Source organism: Geospiza fortis, unplaced genomic scaffold (assembly GCF_000277835.1).
Source record: "Geospiza fortis unplaced genomic scaffold, GeoFor_1.0 scaffold255, whole genome shotgun sequence".
NCBI classification, from domain to species: Eukaryota; Metazoa; Chordata; class Aves; order Passeriformes; family Thraupidae; genus Geospiza; species Geospiza fortis.
In genome coordinates this window covers 880,027-893,606 of record NW_005054497.1, presented here as the reverse complement: position 1 = coordinate 893,606, position 13,580 = coordinate 880,027, and the positions used below count along the sequence as shown (strand labels likewise).

Genomic DNA, 13,580 nt, shown 5'->3' with positions numbered 1-13,580 from the left:
AATATTTCATCATGCAAGAATAGCGAGAATAAAAATTGTTTGGTCATGAAAATAAAAGAAAAATCAACAAAGTAACACCAGCTTCAGCTATGAATCTTCATTTTCCTAGCAAATCTTGATCTGCACATAAATTACATTAAAGCTAGACCCCACTGCCCCAAATGATGTTTAAGTGACAGCTAAAAAAACAGAGCGCATTTCTTACTGCTGGAATACAAGCAGCAGTGCCTAAAAGCAAAAGCAGATGCATCTGAAAAGACTACTGAAGCATTAAAAAGGGTTCTTAAAGAAGCAAGCAGACTCCAGCCAGGCACTGGGCACAGATTATTTCAAGTTGAGCAGAGCCAATACCCAACAGTCCACAAAGATCTACTTCAAGTTCTGACAGCATTCCATTAAAATACTTTCCAAAATAATAAAAAAAAAAAAGGCCTAGGATTATTTAGAGTTTGTTTATTTTGGCATTTCTGTTCAGATTAGGAATGCACTCCTGGAAACCTCCAGTCACTTGCTCTCACTACAGTTCTGTTTGCACCACAGAATGCTCTTGGAACACCATCTGGATTCCTTCTGGATTACACAAAATTGAAATACGTGATTTGGGTGCACTGCCAGTGCACCACAAACATAAGCAGGACCCTATTCCAGGTAACCAAGCTAGACATAGCACAAGTAGGACTGAAACCCCTGAAATATGTACAGTCATGTCAGGTTCTCAGCACTTCTTTCAGTCCACAAATCCACTCCTCTCAATCCACATTACATGCTAGACATAGCAAGTCACAGACTTAGTATTTTTAATGTAAGTTATTCCTTCTTTCCAAGACAGCAATGTCTCCCAAATTTACACAAATTAATTCAGCCCAAAGACTGAATAATGGTTCTGCTGCCTTTTTGAAGTCCACAGCCTATTCAGTTCACTACACTTGACAGAAACTCACTCAGAAGATGTCTGTGTGAAAATCTAATTAGAAAAATGTTAAAACTTCTTACAGATTAGTCATTCACACAACACATAATAAATTGCTTCTGGAATTAATTTCTATTACACCAACAGCAGTCTTGGCAGTCAACCTGGCATCACCTAGCTTTGTCAGAAGGGCAAGCAGGACCACATCTGTGAAGATGCATTCAGTCAGAATAACATAAGTCTCCACCCACTCTTGCCAGCAGATAGTACAATTCAGATAATAATTATTAAAAAATAACCAATTCAAGATGAAAACTAGCAAGAAGAGTAAAGTCTAAGTTAACTGGAATGAGAGCAAGTAAATTAAACTGAAGCTTTACTAAGTTTTAACAGCTCCTGGCATCTGTTTTCTTTCCAGCAACAGAAGCAATGTTACTGTTAGCACATTCATATCTTAGGGGCTTTTGTTTCAACATCCCCCAAAGCAGGTTTCCAGAATCTATACAGTACTGGAAGAACATCCTGTCAGAAAGGAAACTTCAAAGTGCTCCCTGAAGAAATGACAGCTATCATCTCAGAACACACCATCCTCCTGTTTTCCCCTTGGAAGAAGTTACTACTACTGCTACTAACAACAAAAACCTGTTTAAGCAACTGCTAAGGTCACATGGCTTAAAATTCCTAAAGCTGATTTTTAAGCGAAAAAAAAAAAAAAAAAAGAACAGAATTTGAATAGTTATGCAGTAACAGACCTGATCTACATTTGGTTACCTTTCACTGGTATGTATGAAAATCCTTAAATATTCTGTTGTAGATGCACAAGCACTACACGTACTCAAAACAGCTGCATATCATTTCTACAGTTGAATCAAATATGGAGAAATGAAAAATTACATCTCTTTTGTGTAAAAAACTAGAAACCATCCGATTCTGCTAAGAATTTAGTGCTGATTGCTAAAATAAAGGACAGAAAAGACAACCAGAAGTAATAATTCTATCAGTTACATTACTAACTACATCCACAACACATATTAAAGCTGCACTTCTCCAAGAAAATTGAGGGCAGGAAGCATAAAGAAAAATATCAAAAATCAGTCTAATGGGGAGCACCAAAAGCACTTCCTCTTTGACTGACTCCTGGCTAAAAACACTAATTTTCAACTTTTCTAATGCGACTTATGCTTCAAGGTGAACTAGCCAAATGGTTTTCCAGACTGTGAAAGAAACTTAATTGCCCCTGAACATTTAAAGCACTGTAAAGAGTATCAAAGAGTGAGGATTGCTTCAGTCTCACTTACCCTTGCATTAAATAAGGAAACTGGTGGCTTGGCATGGGATTGCTGTGTGCTTGTGGAAGATTACGATGCCTCACTCCATCTGCACTAGTGTTCAAAGATGTAGAAGCAGCTTCTTGGTTTGTGGGTGAGGCAGCAGTTGATCCAGAACGGTCTGAATTCTTAAAAATAAATAAAATCAAGGTTGTGGATCTTTGGCACAGTTATAAGATCTACCATGGTGTCTTAAAAAAACTACTTGCTTTAACGTTTCGTCACAAGTTTTAATAAGAGTGTAAACACTGGGTAAGTCTTCTGTGGTTTTACTGGTTCTGGCAAGCCTTAGTAAAAACAGAAATTCAAAACTGCACTCAGGTGCAAGAGGGGGAAAAAAAAGAATTTTTCAGAAAGACTCAACACTTGATAGTTTCCAGAGAAAACCACAAGTCACTGGGAATCATAGTTTCAAAAAGATGAAGCAAACTAAAACTTAATTGAAAGAATATTTAGCAGGAACAAGAATTCTAGTGGCTATTGTTAACAGAAGTAACTGCAACTTCAGGATATGACTGTCTTCAGAAACAGTGGCTTAAACCACCATTCCTCTACCCTTAGCTTTAGTTACCCCTTCTATCATCTTTACCCTTTAGTTACCTCTCTTCACCCTCTTCACTGTGCCAGCTGCCCAATCCAAATTGCTGCACTCACTGATGGAAGGAGGCTATCAATGGGAATAGGGAAGCAGCTAGGAACTGCTCAGGCTCCAAGGAACACACCTAAACTAGTGTCAGACCTCTGGTACCTGGCTTCTAAACTATCACCATAACAAGATTACAATGAGGCCATTGAGATGCATTATTTCAGTTGTAATAAATCCCCAAATCCTGTTACTAAGAATTACTGTAGTATTTACTTAGTAAAAAATCCTGTTTAACTGTGACAACTCAGGAAGTGAGGAAGTGCAATTACTTAAGACGTCTATACCACAAAGAACACAAGAAAAATTTACCATTAAACAGTGAGGGTGCAGAGGAATAAAAAAAAAACAAATAGAAGGACAAAGGCCATTCAAGCTTTGGGTTTAGGCTGTTTCCTCCAAAGTATTATGAACTTAGCACTTTGCAAACTGCCTGCTTTAAGCAGTCATTAATACAGTCATTCAAATACAACACTGACAACTGATGTACACAGAAATAAACACTTGCCAAGCAGGCCGCCTATGTCCTGCCTGGAAACAGAAATATAAATAAAGCCTTTGAAAAGCTGTTGTAGCCACAGTCCCCTCTGTATCACTGTTAAAACTGCTCGTGTTTCTGACTGTCACATAGCCTGACACCAGCCCAGTCAACAGCAGAATGAAGGCAGACAGCTTCAAAGGGCACTTCCCATATGCTGACAATCCACACACCTCAGATGAAACGCACCTACACTGGTATTGTATATATCCCTTTCTGACTAATCTTCAAGGGTTGCTTAGTGATACTGCCAATTCTGGGAAAAAAAAGAACTACCAAGTTCTCAACAGAAATCATAACTGCTTTTAAAACACAATACAACCAAAGACCATCATCATTTTCAGAGGGTGTGAGGAGGAGAAGGCTCAAAACACCATAAACATGTTCTATAAACAATTTAACTAATAGAAGTGTTAAGAACACTTGCTACTTTTGACTGCCTTACAGATCCTATGACTAGCTCCAAGTTCATACATAAATACTGGCCAATTCCTGTCAAACAAAAAAAGCCTGGCCAAGTTCCACCTGTATCTCATGACAACAGCAATATTTTGACTGTTTTCAAATTTTCACAAAACAAATCTCTACTTTGTTTTTCTAAAATTTTGAATACATTCTGCAATTTCTGCCAAAGATACAGGGATATGGAGAGAAAGGAAAGTGTATTTTCAATATAGTGTGAGAAAGAAAGAGTAGCTTAGAAAAAGTAGTGCTTTATCATCTAATAAACATAACTATTACAATATGAAAAAAGGTCATCTTTGTTTAAATAAAATTACATCCTTAAATAATGAAGTCTAATTGTACAAATTCATATAGCATGCTCTACTTCCAACACACCATTTTACAGACAAATATAAAAAGTTAAAAGAGAAATTAACAGCAAGTTTCCTTAGCGTAGAAGGAATTCATGTCCTGTGTATGAAAAAACTCACTGAGCTACTGCTGGAGGTTGAAGCTCCATGACCTTCTCTACTGGTGCTGGGCTTTGGAGAACTTGGGGGTGTCCGAGATGTACATACCAGGTGAACCATATGATATTCATCTTGCTAAAAATTAAAGAAATCAAAGAGCTAAAGCAACAATATTGCAGAAACTTACAAGTAAAAAAAGTCTTTAAAAATTCAAAGCTGTATGCACTAAAGAAATATTATACAAAAGAGACCACAGAGCAACACTTATCTCCAGCACAAGAGAATCCTACTGTTTTGCAACAAATGTCTTCTTAGAAGCTGTCCACAATAACATATGGAACTTTATCCCAGTTTTCCCTAAAACTGTAGTATAGCAGAACCAATGGAAGAACCCCAGGAAAAGCATGAGGAAGTGTATCACAAACTTTAACTTTTATTTTGGAAAAATCTCACACCTTTTACAGGGCTCGGTTTACCTAAAGTTAGGAATGCTCACATTTGCACTGAAGTCTATGAAGAGTGTTATTGAATAGAGACATCAGGGTACATGAAAAATGTAGGCATTGGAATTCCACAAGCAGACCAAGATAGGAACAATGTGCCAGCCATTGCATGCAACTGAAGGGCCCCTGCAGATATTCCATGCTCATGGAATGCTATTCAAAGTGCTAGGTATTCTCAAATATTTGAAAATGTGGAAGCAAATGCATGCCACAACTTGAAGCCCTGTGGCAAGGCCATGCCAATTCTGCCAGAACATACTCACCCCAAATCTGAAGGCTGTAACTTCAATCTGAAGCTATTTCGCTGTACCAGATTAAAACACTCCCTTTACATGGCCATAGCAACACAACAGCTATGGCTCCATATTTAAATTGCACACTGTGTCTTCCTCAGTAACTAAATTTTTAGCAAGAGGAGCAACAAAAACATCCCTCTATCCTCTTCTGAAATCAGCATGGTGCAGGCAAGCTGCCATTTTTAATGAGATGACATTCAGAGAATCTGCATTTGGAGGGGTTTTTTTAAACTACATATAAATGTGCTATAACAGCTATCTACCCATTTTTATGGTTTTGATCTTTAGGAATAGAGAAAACTAGATAAATGCTTTTACACACCACTGTACATTACTGCTAGCATAGCTAATGCATACTCAGCCACTTAAACACCTTCCCATGAACTGGCCCCTAACCCCAAGCACAGCCTCACTGCTACATTAAGTGTAATTTCTTACCAGTCAGTGAGAGCAAGGATCAGAAAGCACTGAACACAGGTGATCAGCACTTTGGCCTTGTCAAAAGCCTTGAACCTAACTAATCACCTTCTTCCTAGATAAGAATTTATGTCTCTGGGAAAGGCAAGGAAAGCTAGACATACCACTGGTTAGCCTGCAGCATACAGCTTTATTAAATGCAGCAGTTTATTGTAACATACTTCTATTCATATGTAATGTGTTGGACACCACTGTGCTAGAAGAGTGTCACAACTTCCAGCCTTCAGGCATTTTGTATCAGTGAAATGACTGCTTAGTACTAAGGAGCAAGTATCACAAAGCTAGACTCAGTGATTTAGTAAGTCCTCAGATAATATTAGGAATTTATAGATAATCCAGTAGGAAGATTTTGGCAGAAAATGAGACTGAATTTAAGTTTAATCATGTTTTTCCAAAAGCTCTCAAAAGCTTTAGCACAAAAACTCCTCTTCTTCTAACACAAATTTCTAACTCTGTGCTTAAGACTGGTATGTTTTCAAATGCACTGAATTTCTTTAATTACACCCAAGGCCTGTAACTGCCATTATGACATTAAAGCATTATGCCAATGCTCTCAAGTCAAGCACAGCCCCTGTATGGTGAAGGAAGACATTAGTTACAAAGTTTCTCCTCTAGCACATAAAAAAAGTTTGAAATCTTGTTTTCTAAAGCCAGTGTGCTGCAAGCAGGCCAAGTGAATTTAAGGAATTTGTATTTCATTTTGTACTTAGCAAGCAAAACTAAGCTTTGAGATAAGTTTTGTAACCATTTCTTTGAACATTTAAGTGGCACAGGGCATATGCTGGTTTGCAACAGTCCAGCTTCAGTTTTCTAGTAAACTTATACATAGTAAACTGCAAACATCTTCTTTGGTAAAACGTTTAATCCCATTTAATAAAATCTATTTCAGAATAGAGATTATAAAGTGTTAGTCTGCTGAAGCAATACTCAAGACTCCTCTGCATCTGTTTCTCCATCTTAATACTGAAGTTCAGGTGCCCACTAAAGGACCATCCACATTTGGAGATTTTCCTCCACAGGAAGTTTTAAAATGTGACCCACACACTCTTGCAGCCTGTAGATTAATTTTTACCTCAGTACATTACAGAAAACCATCCTTACCAACAGCCAGGTACTATATTATGGAGCTCATCTATTTCATAGGATTAAAAACTATGCAAGGACCTAAGGCATTTCCCCAATAACAGCTATTAATTCATCCTGAGCTGTTTGCAAAGAATTTAGACAATTCAACACAATGCATCATGTTTCCTATCACCATCAACATTGACTCTTGTTGAATCAGTGAAAAGTTCTTTATAATCTACCCTAAATAATCTTGCTCTACGCATTTTAAGAACTTCCCTAACTTAATGAAGTCCTTATTACTTGGTATCATCAATCCAAGCTATTTGAGCCAGTTTGAAAACCAAGTGCATGTATTCCAAGACTTCCTGCATGAGATGTCACACATATTCAGAACTGGGATCTAAATGTTGACTGAAGAATCCAAAATTAGACTAATAGAATGATTTGTTCCAATAGGAACCAACAGATTTTTTTTAAAGTATGAAATGAAAAGAACAAGAACCAACAAAGTTTCAAACATCATCGGGAATGGTTAACAGCTGCCAAATCAAGACCAAGAAAACAAACAGCCTTCCCAGGAAATTATTCAGGAATTGAGAATTCTTGGTTTTCCGTAATTAATATATTACTCTTTATCTGCTTATACAAGTGCCATTTTTGACATAAATTCTGGATTTAAGCTTCTCTGAGAATTCAAATGATGTCCCAAATCAACACAAATATGCTGTGCAATTCCATTTACGTGACAGTGGCAATTGTCCAAAGAAGTCAAGGCCAGATTAGAGCTCTAAGCAACCTGGTCTAGTGGAAGGTGCCCCTGCCCAAAGCAGGACAGTTGTAACTAGATCTGTAAGGTCTCCTCCAACACAAATCATTCCATGATACAACATATTACTTGCTTGGGACTTAGCATAGCCTACTTGTCCTCCCACCAATTGGAAACCTGCCTCCTCAATCCACAAGTATCATAATCTTACACATAAGCCATACTTGAAAATACATTTCCAGAACATAACAACATTATATGGTTACATCTCTCAATACAACAATGAAAATTTTAAGTTAAATAACACAAATCCAAATTCCTATTTCCCAAAACCAGGGTTTGATCAAATATTGTATGGTGTTGATATAGAGCTTACTTTTCTGAGAACATCTTTCAGCTGCAGATGATCAGGAAGCAGTCTGCCAGAATACACCAGTCTCTGATCCTTTGTAGACTAGGAGATGGGGACAAAGAAAGGAATTTAGCTTTTTTTTCCTGCTGCACAGGTATATAGCTGGAGATAAAAGGAATTTTCTCATCTGCAAATGTTAAGTCCAATCACCAACAGAGAGACTTAAAAACATTTCAGAGGCTTCACAAGTCCAACTCACAAATTACTTCTGAAAAAGAATTATGCTATTAAGCACTCAGCAAGAGCGCCATAACAATTAACAACACTTAAGGATAAATGCTTGTCAAGAAAACTTTCAAGTACATTAAAAATTCCTGTCTTTCAGTGATTTGTTCTTTACCCTGCTCCTGGTCCCAGTCACCTTCTGAAAATCTAGATGGAGAAGTGGCTGGGGCAAAGAAAGTTAGCAGAATAATGGAATTCCAATTAAAATACACAGAAGAGCACAAAGCTCAGTCTTTTTCAACAAGGACTTTCTGTTATTAGTCCTTGCCCCCACCCTCAAACCCCCTGCAGAAAAAAAACCCAAAAACCCACAAAACCAAAATCAACATCATTATAAAAAACAAGGAAAGCATTAAAAAGCAAGAATCAACAAAAGCTTCTTTTGTAACGTAGCTTTCCAACCTGGGTAAGCATTTTCCTATTCTTACAGTTTCACTGATTAAAACAATCTAACATTGTAAAGAAAGACTTTATTTCTTTTTTTTATCGAATGATATACTGTTCATATTTTAGTAACTTCGACTATTCCACACAAGAGAAATAACAACAGAATTATTTTAAAGGAAACTATTTTAGGTCCCTATCTACAGTAAGATGTCCAGTATGCTAAAACAAGGAGCTTACTTGGTCAAACAAAATAAAGAAAAACAAACAAATGCTAAACAAAGAAATCTAGCCTAACACCAGTGGAACAAACATGCATTATCAGCATGAAGTATTTGAAGAATTTCCCCATCATGCAAACACCAAGCCTTACACCTCTCCTCATCCTATCCCAGCCCTCTGTTGCCCACTCTGCCGTCTTGTTCATGCTAATACTAAGACAAATAGCTGAGTCCCAGATCTCTCTGATGAGGAAAAGCTTTCCCAGAAGTTTTGACTTTCTTTTTCTTGCAATAGCCTTCTACAGATCCCAAATAATTTAGCAGAATATAGAAATGTTACAAAACTGTTTGGGTTTTTTTTAACCTGGAAAAAAAGGGTCATATCATTAGAACAAAACTGAGATTCAAAGCAAACAATGCTAATAAGTACTCAGTAAATCTGAAGCTTTAACTTTTTTCCCAAAGCCATACTAGCCATTCATTATTAAATACAACTTTTTTTAAAAAATAACCTGCCACATACTGTGCAGAACTGTTTATCACTTCTATTTAAGAGTAATTTTCCCTACTGTTCTGCACTTTTCTGTATTTTTAATTAGGGGCATTGGACAGTACTTTTATGTCTCCCAACATGGGGAACTAGTTATTTGCAGCTCAAATTGATAAAATACTGCTATACATTCAACAACAATGCTGTACTACTTCTATTTACATTTAAAACAACAAAAAATGCCTGACTCACATCAGTAACTTCTTTTGAGGTATATCATTTTGTTGCTCCCTTCAAGCACAAACAGGCTACCAGCAGAACGCAAGCTTGCATTCTGTGTTTGGGAAATAACTGAAAAATCAGAATTTAAGCATCAAGATTAAAGAAAACTTTAATTTCCTGTAAATTGGATACTTGCTGCTTTAGATTGACCAGTGCAATCAGAAGAAAAATTTTAAGAATCCTTGTTTCTGGGTCCTGAGACAGATTATCTGAAGATTAATAAGAACAGATAAGCACTTAAAACAAGGAAAGCCCAACAGCAAAAACCCCTCAAACTCCAAATCTTTAAATCATCATCCAGCATAGCACTAGAGTGTTGTTTTGCCTGTCTCACTCTAATGGGGCCTTCCACATGGTCACTTTCAATTGTTCCCTTCAGTACCTCATGAACCAGCCCCTCTTCCACCTCCTCTAATTAAAGTAGCTTCTCAAACAAGATACAAGTCACTTTTAAATATGAGTATTATACAGAGGTCAAACTGGCAAGATTAAAACAGCCCCTCAAAGCTGACTACACGGCCTTCAGTAATGCGTTTCAACTCCCTACAAAACCACAAAAGAAAAGGTTAAACATATGTTGAGTGCTTTAATGGGGAAGATGAGGCCCTAAACCCCATGCTCCTCCCCTCATAAATTAAACAACTGCCTGAGAACTAAAGAATTATCACTTGCAATTCTCAGGTTGAAAGCCTGCAATTCTGAAATGGACTTTTTTTTTTTAAATGCAGATGGAAGAAGAGGTAATAAATGTGGAAACACAGTAGTTCACATATATGTAACTGGAAAAGTAAAACAAAGTAAATGGAAAAGGCATTCAACTCATCCTCTGCCAGAGGAAATTTCACTACCACACCTCCTGCTTCAAGAACAGGACACTCACTGCTAGCTGAAACACTGAACTGTGACAGAAAAACAGCTCAAACCACATTATTAGAGTACCCTCATTTTCAGAAGAAAGCACATGGCATGAGAAAAAATTATTCTAGAACCTAGAATGAGATGGGAGACAGTTTGCAGATCAAAATCCAAAATGTATGTATTCAAAATTAATAACTCCAGAGCTACTGGTTTGGAATTTTTTCCTCCCTTTTTCATGCAAGACTTCTTTTGCAATGCTTAGTCCAAACTAGCTATGCCCAGCACATTACCAAACACCAAACCTAAGACAGTGCAGCAATGCTCTGTAGGAACACAGGTGATCTCTGAGCTATACAGTTGCAGCTACCAGACAGGTATTATTTTAGTTCACTAAGCCTCTCTCCCGTTTTTCCATAGCGAATAAAAATCCAGACAACCACATCTAGTTAGAACTGTAGGCAAATGCTAGATGACAGGTACTGTGGGAAATGAGAAATAGCAGTTTTCAATTACTGTTTATGGGTGTAATCAATGCAGCAGTTAATGCACTGAAGGTAGGATCTGCCAGACTGAGACACCCAGGCTGATTTTACAAGAGCCTTGTGTTATTCTACATAAGTATTTCATTTAGGGACATTGTAACTGCAGTACTCTAGCTGTGAAAACTGGTCCAGACAGGGAGCAAAAGTAGTGAAAAATGTGAATCTTAGTTAAAACTCACAAACATAATTTAACACCCTTCTGAATCTATTTAGCTTATGCAAGTACTTACTTTGCAAAGCGTATCAACTTTAATAACAACTAAACCAATCTAAATCTAGCTGTATTTGAAATTGGTATGTATTTAAGCAAGTAATTTACACAAATTAATCTGGAAAACACTGCCTCAAGACCTAACTTCTCATTTGCCTATTCTAATCACCTCACTTTCTAAATACTCTTAATAAATTGTAAATTTAATTAGGACACTTAGTTATCATAATTTACTGAATAATTTACAGATGCACATACAAGAATGAGGTTCATTTCACACAGAAAACTTGAAATACTATGTACAGCAGTCACAGCAACTGACTTCTATTTTACACCCTTCAAGAACACTCCAAGGCCTGCAGAGTCTCTGTGTTCTGGTGTATTCCCACCACCTTAAAATAGCATTGTAATAGAAATTACTTCCAGGACCTATTATAGTGAGGGAACAGAGAAATCAAGCTTTTAACACTGATCTGGTTTAAAAGGGAAAAAAAAAAAAAACAAGGGGAGAGGGAGGGAAGCTCCTAAAAGCAAAAGGATTTACATTTGAAAAAAACAGTAGCACTCAAAAAAATACTTTTTGATTTTACTATACATAGGAACCATCCTATTAAATACCTTTCTCCTCTCCTATGTTATTAATTTGAAAGGTCCTGTGAAATAAAATACTGTGTTCAGTTAATAGTTTAACTGCAAATGCAGTAAATCCAAATTAAATTGGAATTACTGAGACAGTTCTCATTAAAGAAACTCCCCATTCTTTAACCCAGAACAAACTTGGGTGTGCTGAACTAATAACGTAATACTGAGAGGCATGTTGAGGAATCTATTTTCAACAGAAGAAAGATGTTTCAGGAAACTGAAATTTAACACTATATTGCTGTTTAAAGCCTATAGTGCAACACGCAAAGCTCTTGTTCATTATGGTTCTTTCCTTTCAGGAGCTGAATTTAGCAGGATCATTCATAGGATGAGTAAGAAAACTAGTGTTTCACAAGCACGTCACTGGAGGAAATTCTAGTGAGGAGGACAAAGTAGCAATCAGCTGAGTGGTATTTTTGTTTTCCCCAGCAGATAGGTTCTTTCAGCAGAGAATTACCCACAGCAATAACTATAGTCACAAACTCTCACAACTGTTTAACAGATGTCAGTGTACCAGTGACACAGACCAAGTTGTTGGCTGCTTTTCTTCTTCCTTCTCCAAACGGCAGAAACCCTTTTTGAGACAAAGCAACCATTTTACTTTTCCATGTCAAAAAAATCAACAATGACAGTAATTCCTCTACTGAACTAGGTGAAAAATAATTTAAAATATAAATGACACCTTCTTCTGGGGTTTTCTAAAGCTTGGTTGTAGGCGCCATATGCTGCTGCAGTTCTCATACACTTCTCTGGAACAAATTTTTAAATATACTGTTCTCCACGACTGCCACTCTACACATATAAAGTATTATCACCTATTACCTACGCTTTTTTCATAGCCCCTTCTAACTGCCACATTTACAATTTAGGAGGAATTCAGAAATAAACCGTATGCCCCTCAGAAACAAAAAAAGCTATAGGTATTAAGTTTCAAAATACAGTCACAGCTGTCATACAAGTTTGTATAACACTTGACAGGAGAATTTTCCACGCAATCTCAAGAAAAACGGCTTTTCAAAGAGGAAATAATTTTAGAGGTTGTTCAGCTACATAATTTCAAATAATTTTATGAATAAACAGCTATCTGCTCCACACCTCAATGAATTCCCTAGATCCTGTTAACCCTAAGTATATCACTTGTACTTTAGAACAGACAGAACTCCTAGTCAGCGCTCTTAGATTTACAAAAACCAGTCTCAAATTCAGTTAACTGAGATACCTAAATCTCAGTTCCCAAATAAAAGATAAGTGAAGCATTAGTAAGCATCTTTAGCGATATTGCCTTCCAGGATGCTACACTGCGATCTTGTCACACGATGTAAAAGAGCAGCTTCATATTTGTTACACTGCCAACTTCCCTGAAAGCAGAGGGCCGGCCATCGCCTTCACGCAGGTCACTCTCCGGCAGCAGGGCTCTTGTTTGTTTATTTAACAAGGCTTAAAAGGGAAGTCTTGACCGCCTGTCCCCAAGTCTCCGCAGTGCCAGCCTTACCGACAAGGCGAGGGAAAAGGGCTGGCCAACAACTCACCGGCTTACTGGGGTACACCTTGGAGAGGTGGGACTTCAGCTTGCCCACAGTCCACTCCAGAAAGCAGCTGATGGTCTGGTCGGTGTATTTCTGGTTGGGGGCCTTGATGATGAGGGTCACCGGGTGCTCCACCACGCTCTGGTCCATGCTGCCCGCGGGGCCTGCCGGCCCTGCCCTGATCTCCTCCTCCTCCTCCTCCTCGCCGGGGACACGACCCGCGAACCTTCTGGGGGGCTCCGGGCGGGTTCAGCGGCCGGGGCCGAACTTCCCGGGGGAGCTGCGGGAACCCATCCCCGCGCCGGCACTCCGGGAACCGCAGCCACAGGAGATCGCAACCTCGC

At 38.0% G+C, this 13,580-nt stretch overlaps 1 protein-coding gene across 2 annotated transcripts in view; it reads right to left on the bottom strand.

Moving 5' to 3' along the window:
* The window catches only part of HERPUD2 (HERPUD family member 2), a 20,409-nt gene extending 6,836 nt beyond the window's left edge, over positions 1-13,573 (bottom strand). For both annotated transcript variants that reach the window (XM_005428662.2, XM_031063331.1), the window contains exons 1-4: positions 13,240-13,573; positions 7,820-7,897; positions 4,355-4,468; positions 2,209-2,366 (exon numbers count right to left, since the gene is read on the bottom strand). In XM_005428662.2, the coding sequence (XP_005428719.1) occupies positions 2,209-2,366; positions 4,355-4,468; positions 7,820-7,897; positions 13,240-13,386 (497 nt within the window). In that variant the 5' untranslated portion in view covers positions 13,387-13,573. The remainder of the gene's footprint in view (positions 1-2,208; positions 2,367-4,354; positions 4,469-7,819; positions 7,898-13,239) is intronic.
* Between the last annotated feature and the right edge of the window lie 7 nt (positions 13,574-13,580).